The sequence below is a fragment of the Haliaeetus leucocephalus genome, unplaced genomic scaffold (genome assembly GCF_000737465.1).
Source record: "Haliaeetus leucocephalus isolate CR32 unplaced genomic scaffold, Haliaeetus_leucocephalus-4.0 Scaffold849, whole genome shotgun sequence".
Taxonomy (NCBI): Eukaryota; Metazoa; Chordata; class Aves; order Accipitriformes; family Accipitridae; genus Haliaeetus; species Haliaeetus leucocephalus.
Genome location: NW_010973285.1, coordinates 4,634,198 through 4,656,711, shown reverse-complemented (window position 1 = coordinate 4,656,711; position 22,514 = coordinate 4,634,198). Strand labels below are relative to the sequence as shown.

The 22,514-nt window shown below is 36.9% G+C and overlaps 1 protein-coding gene across 5 annotated transcripts in view; it reads left to right on the top strand.

Moving 5' to 3' along the window:
- AP3B1 (adaptor-related protein complex 3, beta 1 subunit) overlaps positions 1-22,514 on the top strand; it is a 161,447-nt gene that overhangs the window by 29,394 nt on the left and 109,539 nt on the right. For all 5 annotated transcript variants that reach the window (XM_010582852.1, XM_010582853.1, XM_010582851.1 and 2 more), the window contains 2 exons: positions 4,243-4,309; positions 14,690-14,869. In XM_010582852.1, coding sequence (XP_010581154.1) covers positions 4,243-4,309; positions 14,690-14,869 — 247 coding nt within the window. The remainder of the gene's footprint in view (positions 1-4,242; positions 4,310-14,689; positions 14,870-22,514) is intronic.

The following is a 22,514-nucleotide window of genomic DNA, read 5'->3' as shown; positions in this document are numbered from 1 at the left end:
TACAGTCTTTCCAGTAGTTTGCCTGGATGCCCTGGTCCCTCTGGTAGCCAAAATCTCCAGTTGTTTCACTCGGAGACACACACACATGTCCAGCCCAGACCTATGGCCCCACTTCAATATCTGGCTTCACAAGGCACCTAGTCTGGCTTGATAGTCTCCAGCAATCACACACTGACATACATACTTACTCCAATTGCTGGTGCTGCAGCTGTATAGGTCCCTATAACCCGTGGCCTGACTCCAGTTGCTGGAGTTTAGATCTCCATATTGCACATGCACACAGAATAGAGACTGCCTCACCCAGGAAAATAGTTAGAAATAGAATTTAATGAGAAGACGGAACAGACTGTGGTTATTAGGTACAGAGCATGGCCAGACAAGCATACTGAGCAGCAAAGCATTTACATACAACGGGCTCCTTTTATGTACCTATCCCTCTATTTTCCTATGCTTGTTCCTCCTGAAATCATCTAGAACCCTCCCTTTCCCTGCCTCTAATTTCTCCCATAAACATCCCATAGTAAGTCTTGTACAATCCCAAAATGCTCTTTCTGGCATTGCATAGTAAGTCTCATAGCCCTGTAGCTAGTAACACCCCTAAGTCTGAAAGGTGCTTTGGAGAGCCTCTCTGTCATGATAGGTTCATTTTAGGACCATAATGCTGATGGCTTTTCCATGGCAGCTTTTGGAAGAACCTGAGCTGGGGCTCCTTCCTTTTGGTGTTTTTTTTTTTTTTTTTTTTTTTTAAATGAGCTGAGTGCTTTCATGTGATGGCCCTGGGAGTGGCTGGGTCAAGATGGTATTGGAGTTTCCCCCACCTCTGTACTCCTCTGTATGCAGAGAAGTCTTTTATCATCTAACCTAACAAGAGGGAATGGATTTTCGTCATTTCCTGCTATTTGAGTAGTTTATTTTTTGTTAGCATCTGGTTCCAGCACAGAAAAGTCTTTTCGGCCTGAATTATTCTCCATACACAGAATATGCTTTGATTTCCTGATAGTATCAGAACTATTTGGAGGAGTTTGGCAGTAATGGTCTATTGGTGCCAGCAGGGTGCAGCAGTATCTGGACAGCAGGCTAGTCCATGAAATTTTACCTTAAATTGATGCTCCCATTTCTTCTCTTCAGGACAGGCAAATTTTATTTTACTAGTCCAGATTAAAGAGTTTATTGGTGATTGCTGAAAAACTGGAAGATGGTGAAATCTAATTTGATTACTATAAGACCTTTTACCCATCTTTCATCCAATCTCCAGATATGATTGCATCTGCAAATATAACTTGTGTTTTTCCTTATCTCTGGTTCATATGGTATCCTATGCTTATATGATGTCAGTGGCAAGATTTTGAAATCATCCTTGCACGTACCACAAAAAGGTAGGTTTTATGCTAAAAAAATTGAGCAGCATAATCTGGAGAAACTGGCCTCACTCCCTTCTAGTTTCCATAAATTACTGACTGGTAGTAAAATGGATGCCTAGCTCACATAGCAAAGGAAAACTAATGAAATTGACATTCTATAAAGGTTACCTTAATGGTTTAGAGGGCCTGTACATCCTTCACAAGTTTTCACTTCATGCAAACATCCTAGACATCATAATGCAAGTTTTCAAACTGCTGTAGCTGCAAATTCCACCTTACCTGGACTAGAATAAGCTCATGGTTACTTGTGAATGGATTTGTAACTAACAGTTGTGTCCTTGGTAGTAGGATTTGGGAACTGCTTATAGAAAGCATGAGAACTTTTATCATCACATTTTCAAAATTTACTTGTACAAGTGCCATACCTGATAGCACTGGTTTACCGCAGGACCAAGGGAGAGAGTGTAGTTTTCTGGATCACTTGAAGCAGCAGCAGTACTGGGAACTGGTGAATAGGCTATCAAATTAACCTGTCCACAGGCAGGCCCAGTTGGCTTGCCTGCAAATAAGAGTCTTTAATGGGCAGTCTCAGCAGACGTTTCAACAAGGATCACAACTGGTAGCCCCACAATTCAGCAATATAGATCACATACTGGTAGCAAGGCTGTCTTTTGGCCTATTTGTAATGAGCAAGTAATTTCAGAAGACTTGCTGTGAAGTTGGTCAAAATCAGAATTCTGAAGGGGATAGATTTTTGATGGAAAGATCAGTCAACAGTTTATATACTCTCCCACATCTGATTTCTCCACCTCCTGCAAGCATTTGAGTAAGAAGGAGTAACAGTTTATTCTAATAGTGCCTGTACACTCCATTTACTTTTTGGTTTCTGTGACTTCTCTACCTGTTTGGTAGTCCTGTATTTAGTTAGTGCTCCAGTCGGACATCTGGATGTAGGTTCAATACTCCAGTCTTCCTTGCATTTAGTGTCATGGTGTTTGGATGGATGTCTGACCTAGAAGAGCTTGTTCGTTAGTGGTTCAATCAGTCCTAACAGCAGGAAGCTTTACATATCAAACAGAAAAGATTTCAGGCATAGTGTGAACAGCAACATTTGTGCCCAATGCAATCAACGTTGCTAGGTACATTGAAGTAATTTTATCATTGAAAATGTCAGATCTCTTGGTTATTTCACTTAGAGTGCATTTCAAAGCTATTAGTATCTTCTGTCTATCAATAGAAAAATCTACGGTGTACTTGCACTTACTTTCAGTGAGATTTGGGAAAGGACTTTTAAAAAGTCCCATCAAAAGTCCCATTTAATAGTCCACATTAAATAAAAATCTATTATTAATAGATTCCATACTATTACTAGTAGATACCATAATGGGAGCACATCACTCTGAGCTCTTCAGCCTGTTCTTTTATTTTCTCTCTAAGAATGCTGCATTCCTCATCTGAAACATCAGTAAAGAGGGAAGGGAGGAATGTGAATTCAGTTATCGGAGCCCTTATTGAAGATTTTCTGGATCACATAACAAAATTGATATTTTTCGAAGTTTCTTAGTAACAAGGACTCATTTCTTTCTCTCTTTAAATTTTATACCAACTTTCAAAATTTGAAATAAGGCCTATTAGAAAGACTTTTGGCTTTTCCTCTGAGGGTTTTGGTCCTTGGCAGAAGATCCAGTAAACCTTTTTTGACAAGAATAGAAGTTGGAACAAAAGGTGATCGTAAAAGTACTTATGGAACAATATGCTGTTGCTTTGTTTATGCTAATGGTGGCTTCTAACAAAGTTTTGTTATCCATTTAGCATGTTCTAGTCGTGCTAGGTATTAGAGCCTTAGCGAAGTAGTATGCAGCTAGTTATTCACTTTGTGAATCTGTAGCTGGAAAGGATATACTGTGTGCATTAGGGCAGTTCATCACTCAGCATTAAAACTGAAGTGTAATAATGACCAAATACTTCCTTACTTATCTGCAATAGTATCCACATTGAAATGACTTTTCAAAGGCATAGAACTACACATCTGTATGGCACTTTGTACCTACTTTTTTTGTATTTTCTTCTGCCTTGGCTTTGAATTCTTCCATGCTCTACAGATCCATGACGGAGTAGTAGCTGGAATGAAAAGTTGGTCCTTACCTACCCAAGAAGCAAGGTTGACAGTAATTGATGTTCCTGGCAAATTTTTCTCTGCTCTTTGAATATGAAAAGGATGTACAAAGACTGTTATTTGCAACTTTTGTTTTTCCTCTGTTTCTACTATTTATGTAGGACTTTAAGCAGTCTATTTTTCATTAGCTTGCACATGAACTTTGTATAGGTACACTTGAATACAATGTCCAAATTTTTGAGTTCCAATACTTCTGACTAAAATTAGTGAAGTTAACTAAATGTCTTCTTGAAGCATTATATTGATAATTAGATAATAAAGGTATTGTTCTGCTTTGTCCTGATGTTCATTCACTGCTGAATTCGTTCATACTGAAATTTTGTTCTGCAAAAGGAGTGAGATCCTTGTGGCTTAACATCTGAAGCTCAGTCAAGTTCTCCCTAATTAGTTGGCCTGCCTTAATGTTTCTTAAATCCTAAAATTTTTATGAGTTTAAGTACTAAGATTCTTATAGAACACACATAAGTGGTATAACATAAAGATAATCTTTATAATCTAATTTTATATTCCTTCAATTCAGTTTTGTATTCCATGATTAACTTTATTTTTAGTCAAGTTCTTTTACAATCAGTTCTTTGGAATACTTGGTTTTTTCTGGAAGTGGTTTCTTCAATGCTCTTGGTTCCCAGCTTGTGTCTGAAGTTCAACAAACCTAACCTCTTTTAATTTCGGATATGTCTGACCAATTTTTATTTTTCCTTCTAGTCTTGATCCAGAGCAAAAGGAAATGTTAATTGAAGTGATAGAAAAGCTTTTGAAGGATAAAAGTACGGTAAGAAACAGTATGCTATTACACATGCATATATTTTTAAAGAGTTTACTTCTGAGGCTGTCATTCAGCAGTACATAATACACTTTCCTAACCCTTGCTGATGTGGTTTTATAAGTTTTTAGATAAAAGTATCATTGTGTATTAATGCATTATACTATGACTGTAATAGTGACCATCTCCTCTAATAAGACTGGTTATTCTACTTGCATCATGGGTATTCTTAATCTGTTTTTGTTAGCATGTTTTTTATGTATGCTTCTTTAAACTTACTTTTGAAAATGAAAGTTTTATGATGATATGAATCAGTGTACAAGTGTCTATGTATGAACACTTTTTCATTGGGAAATTAGCTAGGTCATTTCAATTTGTTTGTGATACTGTTAAGAATAAATTACTTCTGTACCATACACAGTATGCCTGTTGATGTAAGTCTGCCTTGTAGTGTGTACAACTGTTAAACAATGATGCTTGCTGTGCTCTTGTTTGTTCTTGCAAATATCCCCACTTTCAATCTGGTAAGTAAACCTGATGTCCTGGGACAATTTCTGTAAATTTATAATTTCTGTTTGTCATGGTTTAACCCCAGCCAGCAACTAAGCACCACGCAACCGCTCACTCACTCCTCCCCCACCCAGTGGGATGGGGGAGAAAATCGGGAAAAGAAGCAAAACTCCTGGGTTGAGATAAGAATGGTTTAATAGAACAGAAAAGAAGAAACTAATAATGATAACGATAACACTAATAAAATGACAACAGCAATAATAAAAGGATTGGAACATACAAATGATACGCAGTGCAAGTGCTCACCACCTGCCGACCGACACCCAGCCAGTCCCCGAGCGGTGATTCCCCGCCCCCCCTTCCCAGTTCCTATACTAGATGGGACGTCCCATGGTATGGAATACGCCGTTGGCCAGTTTGGGTCAGGTGCCCTGGCTGTGTCCTGTGCCAACTTCTTGTGCCCCTCCAGCTTTCTCGCTGGCTGGGCATCAGAAGCTGAAAAATCCTTGACTTTAGTCTAAATGCTACTTAGCAACAACTGAAAACATCAGTGTTATCAACATTCTTCGCATACTGAACTCAAAACATAGTACCAGCTACTAGGAAGACAGTTAACTCTATCCCAGCTGAAACCAGGACACTGTTGTATTTTGGCTGCCCTATATAGGTACAGGTTTTCTGTATGAACTCCTGGATGTCTCACAGTGGTCATACACTTTATTTTTCTTCCTGTACCCTACAAATAAATTTCCCAAGTCTAAGCCGGAAAGTTAATTGAGCAAGGAGTCAAAGATAGACTTCAAAGATAAAACAGAGTTGTAAATTAACACATTCTCTTGTTCAGATTACTAACTTAGTGAATGTAATCCTTTTTGAGTAAATGAAAGTAGTAGGAGGTACCAAATAGTGTGTTGCTTCATCTGCTCTTTGCCAAGTGGTTCTGTAACACACAGGAATGTATCATTGGTTGTTCTAGCACAGTCCAGGTGTTCAGGACATAAATGGTGCTGTTCGCTAAAAGACATCTTGCAGCTTCCACTGAAGGGTTACTGAAGGAGAATGTCAGAGCTTAATGGCTCAGCAGACAGTAAATCACTTAGTTAGTTCTCCTGACTGCATCTGTGCTTGACCTGTACTCATTTGTCAGAAGCCTTTGTGCTTCTGTGGAGTTGCCCCCCGAGTGGTTCTTTGTATTTTCTTTTCGTGGTTCATGCTCTTGGTGTGCATGCAGTCTGTGAATGTGAGATTAGATTCTTTATACCTGTGGAGGCATAAAGGGCTGAGAAGCCATCTTTGTTTCTTTTTATTGCTTATGGCAGGAAAATAAAATCCTTGAGTTTTCACTCTGTTTCCTAGTCCTTATTGCTTATGGTAAATGGCAAGTTATCCAACAACTAGTCATTTACACATTTACTTTCACAAAATGTTAGAGGAAAAAAATATAAAGTAGGTTTGGGTCTTCTTTTTGCCAGCACACTGATCATGACACTTGGAGTTACTTGTAAGGGGATTAATGCTCATTGCTTAGCACGTGCCACGATTCTGGTGCCCCTGTGGTACTGAATAATGGACACTGTATTTATGAAGCAATAGTCAAAAGTTATGCTATTTTGTCAGCACATTCAAGAAACTAAGAATGATGGCCTAGAATTGGGTTTTCTGGACGTCTTTGGAGACATAATATGGTTAACTGCTGCAACTTTTTCCTCCTTCTGTTTCCTCTTGGTCTGTTCCATAGCAAGACCTAATTCCACCCTGGGGTGAGACATCTCAGCCTCAGAAGTTTTACTTTTTCAGAAAGTGATATGAAGAATTATTATTCCAAAAAGGGACCATACAAATTTCTCTTCAGGACTCTCTGAATCAAAACCAAGTACATGTGCTTTTTCATCCCAGACTCCACAGCTTGTGATATAAAGTGGATTGTTTTTTCCTCATCATAGAATTGTTGTAGAATGGTTTGGCTTGGAAGGGATCTTAAAGATCGTCTAGTTCCAGCCCCCCTGCCATGGGCAGGAACACCTTCCACTAGACCAGGTTTCTCAAAGCCCCATCTAACCTGGCCTTGAACACTTCCAGGGATGGGGACATCCACAGCCTCTCTGGGCAACCTGTTCCCATGTCTCACCACTCTCATAGTAAAGAATTTTTTCCTTATATGTAATCTAAATCTACCCTCTTTCAGTTTAAAGTCTTGTCCTATCACTAAATGCCCTTGTAAAAAGTCCCTCTTTGGCTTTCTTGTAGGCCCCCTTTAGGTACTGGAAGGCTGCTATAAGGCCTCCTCAGAGCCTTCTCTTCTCCAGGCTGAACAACCCCAACTCTCTCAGCCTGTCTTCATAGGATAGGTGCTCCACCCCTCAGATCATCTTTGTGGCCCTCTTTTGAACTCGCTTCAACAAGTCCATGTCATTCTTATGTTGGGGACCCCAGAGCTGAATGCAGTACGCCATGTGGGGTCTCACAAGGGCAGAGTAGAGGGGGAGAATCACCTCCCTCAACCTCCTGGTCACGCTAATTTTGATGCAGCCCAGAATGCTCTTGGCTTTCTGGGCTGTGAGTGTGCATTGCTGGCTCATACTAGTCTTTCATGCACTAATACCCCCAAGTCCTCCTCAGGGCTGCTCTCAATCCACTCATTGCCCAGCCTATATTTGTGCTTGGGATTGCCCCAACCCATGTGCAGGACCTTGCACTTGGCCTTGTTGAACTTCATGAGGTTTGCATGGGTCCACCTCTCAAGCCTGTCAAGGTCCCTCTGGATGGCATCCCTTCCCTCCAGCATGTCAACCACACCACACAGCTTGGTGTCGTCGGCAAACTTGCTGAGGGTGCACTCAATCCCACTGTCCATGTTGCTGACAAAGATGTTAAACAGTGCTGGTCCCAATACCGACCCCTGAGGAAGGCCACTTGTCACTACTCTCCACTTGGACATCGAGCCTTTGACCACAACTCTTTGAGTGCAACCATCCAGCCAATTCCTTATCCGCTGAGTGGTCCATTGGTCAAATCCGTGTCTCCAATTTAGAGACAAGTATGTTGTGTGGGACAGTGTCAAACACTTTGCACAAGTCCAGGTAGGTGATGTCTGTCATCTGTAAACATAAAGACAAAAGACACGACATAAAACATAACAAAATGGCAAAAGACATCATGACATAAAGACAAAAGCTTTTAGAAAATATTTTGCAGTCTTTGTGAAGAAAGTTAAGTCAGGTTTGTTGCCACAGAATTCTAGAAACGGGTCTGAGCTGTAAAAAACCAGCATTTTGTCATAGCCTTATGACATACATGTGTTTGATTAATGGTAGTTCTTGGGTTTTTGCAGCTTCTGTTGCCTGTTTGACAGTCAGATGGCCTGAAATTTGTAGGGTGATAGTGTGGAAATCGGACCACAAGTGTTTACTTGACACTAATCATTACTTGTCATCTCCTGACAGTTTTAATCTGATGTCACTAGATTAGTTTGTTGGGAAGGTGTTGCTGTTTTCATTAAATAGTGTCTTATCAGAGTGGGAGAATCTTAGTGACTTTGGAAATTGTTGAACATCAGTGGTTCTCCACATTGTTTTCCCTTGATGGAAACGTCAGGTTACTTTTGGCATTTCTGTGTACTTAAGGGCTGATAATCCTCAGACAAGCCATAATGCATTGTATATATATAATTACTGGATTTGGGAAAATCCACCATGTGATATTTTTGTTCGGGTTTTTTTTTTCTTAATCCATTTGTTTTAGACACCTTTGGAGGTAGAGTGTAATTGTTAACATTAATGATGTATGTAACAGTTGAATGTTTGTCAAGTGATGTTTGAGACTTTGCTTTAATAGAAGGTAAATTTTTACTCATAATTTGTTTATTTTCTGTAACCATTTGACCTCAGGCAGGGTTTTTGAAACTTGCTGAAATAACCTCTTCATTAAAATGAGATAGAATAGCTACTAAACATAGATGCCTCTAAATTTATGTGAACTGGACTTTTTTTTTTTCAGAGAGGACATGCTATTGTGGATTATTAATGCAGTTTATGTTGCATAGAAAAGGCACAATGTATTTAAATTAGTCAGAGTCATTTTACATTTGAAATAGCAAGAAACTGTCTGGATGGGAATTTTACTACAGTAAAATTAAGCCATTTTATCAGACTGTACAAAATGTGTTCATTTTTTAGGTCTCAATCAGTAGTAAATTTTAATATAAGCTGAGGTAAGCAAAACTTAAAATAAGATGAGATCTAACCTTAACCCAGTACTTCATTAAAATTTCTGGTGAGGTAGATGAAAGATCACTCTACTCCTTAAGTGTCTTAACACGAAGATTCAATTAAAAGCCAAGCTCTCAGTTAATCTAAGATGCAAAATTACCAAGTGCAAACCATCGTTAACATACCCTCAAGGGTAGCTAACTGGGAATTAGAGTGAATCAACAAAGCTGTGATTTTGTGCAAGCGTATTTAGTTTTTAAAAAGATAAGATGTTTACAAGTAACTTTATTATAGAGACTTAAGAAACTCCTAATAATGTTTTTACCCTTGCTTTACAGAAGAAAGTACTTCAGACTTTGATAAGCAGGTGTGAAAACATGGATGCTTGCTCCTTTTATTTTTCTAGTAATTCTAGATAATTGAGCAGCTGACATGATTTTATGTAGAAAGGAAGATAAGAGCATGTGTGTATTTTATGCTAAAATGATTTTCTCAGAAAGTAATATAGCTAGTCACGTAGTCATGTGTGAAGGTGTAATTGGATATTTTAGAGGAAACTAGTTCCCTTTTTCTTTTTGGTTGATTCTGTATCACTTCATTCTAATTCTATTTTTTCCATTCACTTAACAAGCCTGATGATCTAGCTTTGGGGGGTATAGGGTTTAAGGCAGGATTTGCTGCTTAAGTTGCTTTTGGCATACTGTGAAGGACTGTAGAACTGCATTTTGTTTGTAGCTTGTGCATTTTACAACTCTGATTGTGTAAGCAACAATAAAAATCAAGTTCATTAATGATACCGGAGTTACAGCAGTTAAAAAAAAATAATTAAAAAATCCATGTTGATACTTAAAAGGAATCATGTCTGTTGTCCAAACCTGTAAAGTGAAAAGAACTTGAGACTTGCATTCTTCAGTCTAACTAAAGTATCCCAAAGTGTATCTAAAGCTGCATCTAAAACCAAAGGGCAGAATGTAGACCTGTAGCTGGGATGTAATTGTATGGATGCTGGGCATATTAAAAATGTCCGAATTTAGTGCAGGTTTCTGTCTTTAACTTTGATCTGATTTTATTTTGTTTGGGCAGATACCTCTGTTTATAAGGGAGGTTTATGATGTTTGTGTGGAAATATAAATGCATGTGCTGCATGATAAAAAATTTTTTCAGCCCCCTACAGAGAACAGGGTTTGTATGTGGCTACATATATTTTGTGCTGTATCATAGCTGATGCTGTTATAGGTCCTGTTCTGGGACCAGGTAGTATACAGAGTGCAGCACTGCTTTTGAGATCTTCTAAGACAGAAGAATGTTAGAGAGAAATTTCAAAACATGTTGGCCAGACTTGCAGATGCTGATTTGATTCCCAAGTATGTATTCCTGATGTTGTGTCCCCAGAAACCTCTATTGTGAAGCAATATGGGAAGAGCTAGAGGCAAGTTTTGGGTGAAGAGCGACAGTAAATTGGCTTGTTGCATGGAATCTGTTTATTGCTAATTAAGATTTACGCTCTTTTCTAAAGGCTAAATTTTCCTTTAGTCTCTGCTTAAATAATATTTTTTCCTTTAATATTTTAATCACATTAAACTACTTCTGATGTTTAAATAAATTTATTATTCAGTTCTGATGTGATAATTTACTCCTCAGTGTAACAGATGCAACTTAATATGAATTCTGTTTTGAGAGTGAAAAGACTATACAAACGCATCAGTCTTGGCATTTCTTTTGCAGACTGCATGGTTACTAGATGAAGTGCAGATTCTTGTGAAGTGAGACCCCTTAGATTAAAAAATGGTCCTAGGAATTGGTGATGGCTTTGCGATGAAGACACTGATCTTTTAAACTAAAGCAGTGTATTTGGGGTTAATGGGGAAAGAAAGCTGGGCTCTCTACTTTTCAACAGTAGGCTTCTGTTAATAAGTTAATATTTTAGTTTAGACCCCAAAAGTGTGGATAAGACGATGTTTTCTTAACTTATTGATTTAATGTTGGTAAAAGCTTCACTTTTGTGGAGAGAAAATCACTGAGTTTGTGCAGATGTTTTAATGTGATAGATCTATTATCCAGCTATTAGAAGATAAATGACTGATCTTTTCCAGTTTCCTTGCGTCCAGAAAATTGAAATAAGAAGGGGAATATCATTTGGGCTGTATGATTAGGGCAGGTGGGGTGGCCATTAATTTAAGAGAGAGGAATCTTGGCAGCATAGGCCAACTTGCACTATATTATCAATCAAACCTCGATGTACTTCTTGTGATGACCCAGCACTCTCAGGTTTTCGCAGTGTTAATTAGAATTCATGACAAAATAGATGCAAGGAAACGTTTTGTACCCTTCATAATTTTATAGAAAATTTATTGTTATTAGAGGAACCATTTGCTTAGTGTGATTTTTTTCATTACCAGCTTGTCAACTAGCATAGATAATCTGGAGAAAATATGAACTCCATAGATTGGGTGTCACTTTTGTTGATGGTTCATATAGTTTACCTTGGAGCACAGCTAATGGCTGAAGTTCATAGCAACAGCACAGAAAAACGTGGCAACCAGTGGAAGACAAATGAACCATGTTTATTGCTTTAATATAAAAAATACATAAATGGAAAGCAGCATTTGAATTTGATGAGCTCATTGCTAGTTTTGTTGGAGTGATTTATATTTTCTCCTTATACAAAAAGCTACTATTGACACAGTGAGATGGAAATTAACTGACTGTTTTTTGGAAACCGATATTTTTTGGTTTTATATTCTGATTGGATCATTTTGTTTTAATTCTAAATATTTTTATGGAATGTTGAGCATTTAATAAACAAAGATTATTAGCTGTTCCGCTGATGTTTAGATGTATAGTAGGATCATACTATAGGGGAAACAGTGTCAACTAGAAAATAATCTCTTATTAAGAAAGCATTAGGAAATTTTCACAGTTAAATCCTTTTGTTACTAATGCATTTTCAATCTGTCTTACATTCTCACTTTTTTTTTTCCCCTTTCAAATGAAAAACCTAATTTTGAAAAATGCAGTAATGGGGAGAGGGGCATGATCTTAAAGAGTGGCACGATGTATGGCAATTCCTGTATTAACTTGTAAATCTAGGGTCTCTGCACAGAAATAAAATGCTTGTTCATCCAGTGGACCACTTGCATTTCATAGTGTATGTTCAAATTTTTATTAATATCTTTTAAGCATTCACAAGTGACAGCATTCCTATTGTAAACTTGAGTGACTGATGTGAACTGAAAAAAGTATTTAGAATTCCTGTATTTCAGTATCACTATTTCTTTGTATCAAATTGTTGTATTTTAGTCTCAGTAACTGAACTGTTAAAAAGCCAGTGCTGTTCATGGGATGTGTGCTTAGTTTTAAAAGATCTAAACTAGTGTTACATGCATTATTTTATGTCAGCTTTCAAAATATCATATCCAAATGGAAAAGAAATACAGCAAAATGTGTGTGCAGTACTAGTAGCAGTAAAAGGCAAGTGTCTCCACTCCGGAACTATCTGGACACCAGCATCTGTGTTGTCCTTCACCTGTGAACCTATAAGGGTATTTTTAAATATTAGGCTGCTACTGTTCTTATAGTCATAAATCAATCTGTGTGTCAGTCTGTGTCTCTCCCCCTCCTTTTCTCCTCTTGTATGTCAAACCTGTCAAGAGACCCTATACTGTCTTGTAGTGTGGAGGAGTAGAATATCCATAATGAAGTCTATGGGACAGTGACCTAAAATAAGTCTCTGTGGTTTAAAAGTGTCATCCCTTTCTTCTAAAACTTCAGGTCCATCACATTGTCCTCTGCAAATTGGCCTTAACTGCAGTTCAGAGTTTTGCATCCTGATAAAATTGCTTTGTTGCAAGTGAGTTCTAAGATACAATTCTTCCCACCCTTCCTCACTTCCATCCTCACTTTATCTGGCCTAATTGATTACCTACTCAGGACTGATAGTGATTTGCCTGGAGTTAACTGCTGTCTTCTGCTGAGCTTTGAATCCGCGCCTAAGCATCAACTCGCAGCAGTTTTTAATTACAGAATAGCTTACTGCAGCACGTTATTAAGAAGAAAGTTTAGTACAACAACATTGAAAAAAGCTATTGTTTTTGGAATACAGCAAAATATAGCAAATTATTTTAGATGTAAAGTGTGTTTTATTTAGCTCTATCAAATAATCAAATTTTGCTCCCTGGAATGAGTTGTATACTTCCTGGGACCAGCAGGTACCTGTATGTGGACGGGGCTGGAGACAATAAATGCAACTTCACGTTTATTCTTATTGGTAATTCATAAAATCCCCACAGAGCCTGAAACTTGTTTAGCATAATAGCAAGACTATATTCTGAGCTGTTTTCTTTCAATTGTAATGTTGGGCGCATACTAATAAACCAAATGTCAGCCAAATACAGGCAGAAAAATGTAACATATGAATATCATTGTATTTAATATTTCTCAAAAAGTACCATTTCAATAAACTGCACTTCTATTTAATTGCTTACTTTAAGTCATTGGGGAAATTTTAGAGGTTGAAATGCAGATCCCCAGGGCTCAGATAGAATATGACATTAATTTGCTGCCAGAAGGCTATACTGCATGCATGCTAACTGCATACATATCAGCTGCTTCATATAAAGTCTCATCATTTTAGTTATTTGACTTAACATGTACTCTGACACAAAACAAATCTTAATTAAAGCAATTACAAGAGAAAGAACAGTAATTCCAGGCACACAATGATGTGTCCTTACAAGTCATAGTCAGCTTTTGAGGTTTTCCCACATTTAAAGTAACCTGCTGCCAGAATTTTAACGAACCCCAATATATGTTTAATTTCTTTTATTTTTAAAACAAAGTTTCAGTAAGCCTTGAGGTGTTAGAATGTTGAGAATCTATTTAATTTTGTCATGAAAACAAACATATTTTTATAACCATAGTCAGTATGAGGATCTTTGTGTATGTAGAAAGATTTATTTCTTGTGGAGGCAAAAAAATTGTGTGAGGACATAGCAGGGCATAAATGATCCATTCCTGTAATTTTGGAACCAATAGGAAAGTGCTGAACAACATGCAGGAATTCTGCTTGTGGTCTTTGAGGAAAAGTGCTAGTATTTCTCTGTATTGTATTGCTGATTTTTATGCCTTTTTTTGCAAAGTGTATTCATGAAACTCCAAATATAAAATTTCATATGACAGTTAATTTGGCCATATTGAGATAGAAGTTTGGATCCCAGTAGTGCTGGGAAGCTTACCCCAGCTCCTCTTTAGTTTGATCACGCCAGCGTTGATAAGAGAATCCCAACAGACCTTGTTAGGCATATCGCTGTATTATACTTCTTGTTGTTTCCTGTTATTTCTGAGTTAATTGCAAGTCGTCTGATAATTTATTTGGAAACTGTAACTGTAAGAAAAAAATTTATGCTTACATTGCACTGTGTCTTCAGGGCTGGGAGCTAAGATTTATGTGTGTAATAGAAAGAGCAAATGTTTTCTCTGTTCTAATAAACTTACTCCAACTCTATTTTAAATAAGATACCATTTCTGTGGGCTTAGGGTTTTTTTGTTGTTGTTTCTTTTCACTGAATAGAAACAATTTTAAATTGCTGAGAATTGCTAGTATTAATTCCGATTCTTACTTGTGTATGAACTGTAGAAGGAACACTGACCTTCTTTATGTTTTCTTTTCTAGCTGGTAGCTGGGAGCGTTGTGATGGCATTTGAGGAAGTGTGTCCAGATAGAATAGATCTGATTCACAAGAACTACCGAAAGCTCTGTAACTTGTTGGTTGACGTGGAAGAGTGGGGTCAAGTTGTTATAATCCACATGTTAACTCGATATGCACGTACACAGTTTGTAAGCCCATGGAAGGTAAGTTTGTGACTTTTAAAATTACTATTGTGTGCTTGCATTTTGAATTATTTCCATTGTTGGATATACTTAGTCTTTTAAGATGCATTTTTATGCAGAGTTTAATAAAAACAGAAAACAAATGCATAACTCTTAGCTCTCTAAGGCTTCACTAACGTAAGGCATCCACCCTTCTCCAGAGCATGAGAATTCTTCTTCCAGGCTATAACCTTCTGATTTTTTTACCCCAGACACATCATATGGGCAGCAGAGAGAGTCCTTTTTCTGTGGTTCTTTGAGTGACATGGCTCTTTGCTCTATGAGATTTTATGTAAGTCAGAGCTAGAAAGGTTTGCCATTCTGTCCTGAAACTGGGTAGAATCTACTTTCTCTGTGGATATGAATATCCAGTATTATAGCATGGTGAACAATACGTTACTTGTCTAGGCTTTGTTAATGTGCTGAGGGACTGTGTGGAGGCTTGAATAAAAGTTTTTGAAATATGCAATGTAAAAAATGTTGCGGTATTTTAATTTATATTATGTAAATATGAGTATACTTTTACTTAACATTTATAAAAAGGGATATTCAAAATACAAATCCTATCACTCCTACCAACAAAAAAGTAGATAGTGCAAGAAAATGATGCTATTAACATTGGTTTCAATAGGGATTTAACTCTGAATAACAATTTAAATTAAAAGAATACTTCTGGAAAGAACTGTGTAATATTGCTTCACAGCTCTGGTTGTCTGCGTTTGTTACAGGCTTGGGGTGGTGTTTTACCATTTAATTTGAAACTAATTCATGTTTAAAGATGTACATATTCCTTGATATATATATATAGTTTTACAGCAGTAGTTGGAGATGGACTTTGTACAGTTGCTTAAAAGGATGTTTGGGGTAGCTACTTGCAATGAATGTAAGGTGATCCCAGAAGCTTAGAGAAAGTTTCATTTTATTTATTTTATTTCTCTATTTTTTTTTTAGACTGAAGTATTCTGCTATAGTTCAGCTAATGTGTCTTAACGCTTCTGTTCGGGCATTGCTGTTTCAGTGCAGATTATTGTGCTTTGTAATCAATGTATTAACAATTTTTTAAAGGTTTCTTTTTTTCGGCATTGGAATACAGAATGACACCAACTCTCACTGAGTTCTTTCAAACTGTCTTTTAATGCCCTTTGCCTCGGAATTAGACAGAAAGGCAGTGGCGTTCTGTGTTAATGTATGTATAATTTACTGTGTGAAAATAATTATAAGGAGGTGTATTTGCACAAACAGTTAATTTCAGCCTGATTTAGTTTACAGTTATATTCACTTTTTCTTAAATAACCAGGTGTTATAATGATTAGAAAACTAGAAACATAGCAAAAATGTCTGAAGTAGAAGCATATTTTTGCACTACCATTTGGGTTCTGAAACACCCATTTTCATTTCAGATGAAAATTAAATTGTTTGTAAGAACACATCTTTCCAGAAAATTGGAAAATTTAACAATTGAAAATAAGGAAAGTATTTTTAGATAACGAGACACTTAAGTAATATGTTTTCCTAATGTGCTTGAGGCAGAGTGTTTATTACATGTTGCTTATTGAAAGAAGGTAACTTGCGTTCTTCTCCCTGACCTTTAGAAAGAGTCAAATTGATAATTTGCTTTGCCTAAAGCTACAGTTTTACAATTGGTTTAAGCCAGTTTTAGCCTGTGGTTGGACAAAGGAAGAGTAGAAGAGGATGACCTCATGTCTGGGACTGAGAGGTTGGAGGTCTTGATGGAATTAGGTTTCTTTAAGACTCTAAGGCACTTTTTTCACTGAAACTGGACGGGTCACGGTTGCTGCTGTGGTCTCTGCTCTAGGAATGTAAAAGGTTTGTGTAGCAATACTGCCTGCGTCAACCTAAATTTGGTCATCAGTGGCATAGTATTAATAACACGTTGTTTCCGCTTTCATGAGCTTCAGTGCAAAATTTAGTTTGTCTACCTACTCAGCAATTAAATTAGCAGAATTTTTTTCTGGGGCTAGTTGAAATGCATGCCTTTGTCAATAGGTTCTTAAATGAACTCATCATACAACAGGGCGTCTTGTGCAGTAGAAGAGATTTTTAATTTAGTTTATTTGCATCATTATGGATCAGTATTTAGGCTGTTTATATGTAAATGTATGATTTGAGGAACAATTAAGTGTTGACAAAGTAGATTGCAGTCATATCAATTGCAGTGCATTTTCCATAATTTTTCTAACTGACATCTTTGATGATAAATAGTGGATGCCAAGTCAAAGCCGATTATACAGTGCACTAGGAATTCATGGCGCTGTCAGGGAGAAGACCGATTGACTTTAAATTTACATATTAATGAGAAGATTTGTTAAGAGGCTGCTTGACTATAGAAAATAACAGCATATTTATAGGGCACGACACTTTATAAATAAAGCTGATGCAGGAAAATGGAAATTAAACCTATCAGATTAATAAATTCAAGGGTGCTAAAACGCATATTTGCATTTTTATTCACTAAAATTTACCTTACTTTTTGAGAAACATATGCTGCTTTTTTTCAAGTTGAGCTAATTCCCAACAAGTAATGGTGTAATGCTTTCAACTGATTTCTTGTGCATTTAGAAACCTGAAGAAAAATTTGGAATACTTACCCGTTATGGAGAAAAACTCTTTTTTGAGCAATATGCTTAAAATTGTTGCAAAACTTTAATCGAATTACCCATTAACCAAGAATACTTAGTTTTATATTCCTATTTGAACTTCTCTGGAGAGTAGAATTTTTAATTCTGATCATGAACGCTGTGAGGAAGAATGTCCTTGGTTTATCCTATTTGTCTTGAAATACTTAGAAGGTGTTTTTGAAGTAGTTACATGTGAATAGCAGTTTTGGAGTAACCTTTTTTCCATATGAACTGTATTCAGCTTTAACATGTATTAACTGGAATGAAAACAAGACACTCATATTCTGGAGTGAAAATGCCTGCTCGGGTCTAACTGGGAAGAACAATTTCAAGTTTTCTGGGAAGCAATATACCTGATGGTAGATAACACTGTAACGCATCCCACCTTAAATGTTTTGCCCAACCCTTGTCACAGGAGTTGTTGGGACTGCCAAGTTGATTTGCGAACAGCTCCTGAACCATTACAGCTTGCAGCCTAATACGTGAAGATGTTTCATATAAAGTTGCTCTTGGTTTCCATGAAGGCATTGAGTTGCAGTCTACCAGTTCAGGAACTAATTTTCAAGCTGTTAGTCATCCCTGTTTCTGCAAGGAGATGACGATCACAGGAGGTAGTGACTGCTTCAGCTCTCCTGGAATATAGATCCACCACCAAATATGTGTGCCATCTGGGAGGGTGTCATCTGAAAGCAGCTGACTTGGTCAGAATTTTCAATGGTCATTGTAGAGAGCAAAATGGAGCTGGGAGCTGTAGTCTTGCAAAAAAACTCCAGTGACTCTCAGGGCTGCTCAGCTTTGTTTCAGACAATTGCAGGTTACAGAAAGAAACTTTCCTGGTGTTCAATTAAGATTGGAAAAAAATGGTGAATTCAGATTGATCATGGGCTTCAGTCATAACAAAGTTATTTATAAACAAGTACTTATGAGAAGCATGTCTCAAGCTTACAATTTTAGGATTAATTATTGAAGTATTGCTCAATTTAAAGTGCTCAGAATTTGACGTAACTGATGAGGGGAAAATTATCTAAAAGAATAAGAACTTTTAGGAAAAAAATAGCAAGTCTTTGGGTGTATATACCTAAAACTGTGAATCATGGAAAGTAGCCTCCCTCTTGAGCAATTACAGGAAGAAACACATTGAAAATATTTATTTTGATTGCTAGGTCTGACAAAATATTGAAATCCCTTCTGACCTCAACTGTTCTGTGATCTCTAGTCTTTTAAATGCTTTAAAATGTTTCCTGCTCTTGTAGGGTTTTCTTAGTATCTTACAGTTATGAATTCTTAGTGTATTCCATAAAGGTCATGGTTATGTGTGATGGAATCCAGTTTCTAATGGCTATTTAAGACGGCTCAGCAGTGTCTAGTACTGCTCTAAATATTTTTGTTTTGTTCCCCTTGTTGGGCTGTACATTGAGTGAACTGTAATTGTAAATGATAAAGCTTCAAGCACAGCATACAGGGAATACTGTCTATCCTTAACTTTTGTAGAACTTGTTAACTCTGTAATGAGTATTCTGAATCAGTTCTGCTGGTTTATTGCAGGAAAGCATAATAAAACTTGCAAATCCTATGCTGAGAGGCTGAGAACAGAAGAAGGGAAAGGTGTATCGAGGTTGATAGCCTCCTGTTAACTAGGTGAATCACCTAGATAAAGTGATAAAAATGAAACAAGCTAAAGTACTTTAAAAATATTTTTTTTTTTATTTTTTCCCCTGCCCTAGAAGATTATGAGACCAGAGAATTTTCTTCCCCAGAGATCAAAATCAGTCATCTCATTTCCAGCTTCCATTAAGCTGTCCTCTTCAGATGCAAGTGTGAAACCATACAGATCAGTAGATTTGCTTCAACCTGATTTGGCTGATAAGATCAAAAGATTAAATTTAGGAAAACTACTGTACAGTGAAGTTATGTGTACTACTTATTTCTTCCATTCTTAGTATACCTGTCAGAATCCTCAGTCTGAATGGGAGGATTCTGAATTCAGTTACCATATCCCTGTCAGAGTGCAATACTCTCTGACCACGTTCTTTTAGTTATACACGAGAAGGGGTTAATGTTTAATATCAAATTCACTTATTTGAAGATATTTGAACCATTTAGGGCATAAAATGGACTGGCTAGCTATTTTACTATAATACCAGTTTTATTTTTCCCTACCAGGTGTACTACTTAATAAGATGAGTTTAACTTAGAGCATAGATTTATAACAAAAAATGGCCTCAAGTTGATTGTGGAAATTTGATTACTTGAAATGTGAAACAAAACTTTCTGGTCATTATGGATGTATAATAGTCTCTTCTGTCACTGAAAAAGAGCATTACCGTCTTTCTACCTTCCCTCCATCTTCTCCCTCCCTTCTCTTGTGTTAGGGGTAGTGTTTCTAAGGCAGTCTGGATAAAGGAATTGATCCAGCAGAAGAATAACTGAAAGGACAGAGGGGGTTAAATTTCAGCCACATGGATTTCCTGATTTGGTTTGCTTTGTAACTGCCAAGCACTTACTGCTGGCAAAAGAGAAGCATAGTCTGTAGAAAAAAATGCCATTTATTTTTGCAGCAAAGCGTATTCCTGTGGTTTCCGTTAGTCCCGTGACAGACTTGCAGTGGAGTAGCAGCAGTGGCTAGAACTGTGTAGGCAAGTTCTCTAGGACATCTGTATCAACTCAGATTAAGAAAGCAACCCCTGCTTTTCCCATAAATTTGACAAGTAAAGTTTCTGTGTATTCCATCCGATGCTGTAGTCTTACCTTCTTGACTCAGGATGAGGGTTTTGTTATTACTTATACATAGGATAAGAGGCATTTTAGCCATCTGTTGCAAATAAGTTGTTAAAATTTTTTTTACCTCTGTGTAGATCATTGACTTAGAGATGAAAATTAATTGGAGGAAAGCAATGAAATATTTTTATAGAAATCTAAATATCAACTGTCTAACTGGTAATCATTTTTAATTTAAATGTCAGATGTACCAGACACCAATCAGCCCATGAGCTACCAAAGTTTCTAGCTTTAATTTTGGCCATTCGATGATACTTAATCATAGAAAATTGTGTGAACAATATGAAATGACTGCTGTCTTAGAATACTTTAGGGCCTTCCTGGATGCCAAAATATTAATAAATTCTGTTCTGGGCATCTATTTGTGGGATGTTATTCTCTGTCTAGTAACTTGTATGGCCTTTTCACAAAGGATAATTAGAAGAGTTGCAAAATAAGCTTCCTTAGCTCCTTCTTTGTAAAAGTAAACCTTTGTTTAATTTTTCTTCTGTTTGAGGAAGACCTATGTGAGGTCTGAGCCTGTACACTTCTTCTGTTTGTAATCTCAGGTAGAATTCTTGATTGGTTATGGCATGTCTCTAAAGGACCATGGGGAAGAGAAAATATAAAAAATTTCAAATTATCTTGGATCGTTCATCTCTTTGACAGTGTGTCCATAAGTTTGTTCCAGTTTATGGTTGGAAAAATGCCAGACAAGAAGGCTGGGGGTAACTTAGGCCTGAATGGTAGCAACATGTGGTTTTCCATCATGGCTTTTGCCATCATAATAAATATACCACCAGTTGTTGGTGTGAGAACATCACTGAAGCAAATCAAAAGATGTTTTAAGATGCTTTCAGCTCCTTTGCCTACTTATGCATTAGGATGAAGGAAAAAAAATCTGGTAATATACAGGATTTGATGTCTGTTGATGATGTTTAGATTAGTAGGGCAGACTTTCTGGTGAGGATAGCAGACTTTCATCTTTCAGACTGCCTGTCTAAGTACAGGTACAGTTAGCATTCTTCTAAGATTTCAGGTCATGTTGTGTCTTGAAAATCTGAGGCTCCTAACTAACATCTAGAGCTAGGGCTGTAGTCCAAATATAGTTTAAATGTTGGATAAACATTTTAGTAACTGTGAACAATTCTAAAGCTACATAAACAAAAAAATTAAAATAAAAATATAGGTGTGTTTGCATATGTGGGAAATCAGAAGGTCCCTTTGTTCTCTTTGACTTTACTTTTAAAATCATCTACATGTTTTCCAGAGAGAAAAGAGTTGTGTTGTTTTAAGGAGTAAGTATACGTGATTTGGTGTAACTAGAGGGTACATTAGGAACAGTATAAAAGGAGGGGTGCTGTGAACTGTTACAGTTCTGTACAGACTGAAGATCTTCGAGATCCCTGTTTTTCCATATGTTGTTTATAATTCATGGCAGGTGGTGGCTACTACTTCTAGAGCATGTAGTACCCTTCTCTTGGTTGCAGCCCCAAAGTAACTAATAATTACCTGTTTTTCTTCATGGTTCACTTATTGTGCAAAGCTATGGAAGAATACTTTTGCTCAGCAGTTGGTTCATAAGTGCTTGTTATCTTGATGAGATGGTTTATACTGCCTCTTCAGATACTGAAACTGAGATTAAACCTTAACCTTCATAAAAAGCCTAAAACCTGCTCAAGCATTTAACCAAATTTCTGAGTACAAGTTCCAAATTCCAGTTTAATTTTTGGATGTTAGGGGGAAAAAAAATGGGGAACTTGTAGCCAGAAGGAGATGGTATCTTTTCTCTTTAATTTATCCCTTCACCTTTGCTCCTTCTCCATTTTATTTTTGCAGGGTTTATTTTATCCCTTCTTCTTCTTCCTTGTATTTTCTGTTGTTCTTCCTCTCTTCTTATGCTCTAAACTTTTTTTGTTCTTTGCTTTGCAAATCTGTCTGTCTTTACACTTTCCTTATCATACCTTTTCCACACACTACTGAAACGAAGGTGTTTTTGTGGTAAGAGAAAGCTATTTTATGCCTTACTTCCATTTTGAGGAGAATAGAACTGTTTTGAATAAATGACAGTGATCTAAAAATCATAATTGATTGTTTTAATTCTGGCTGCAAGTATCATGAGACTTTGTTACAACAATAATTGGGAATTTGGGGTTGTTGCAGAAAGATGTTAATTACTGCAGCATATTTAACTCTTAGCCCCTATCTTTTAGACAGCAGTCCTAGAGTTA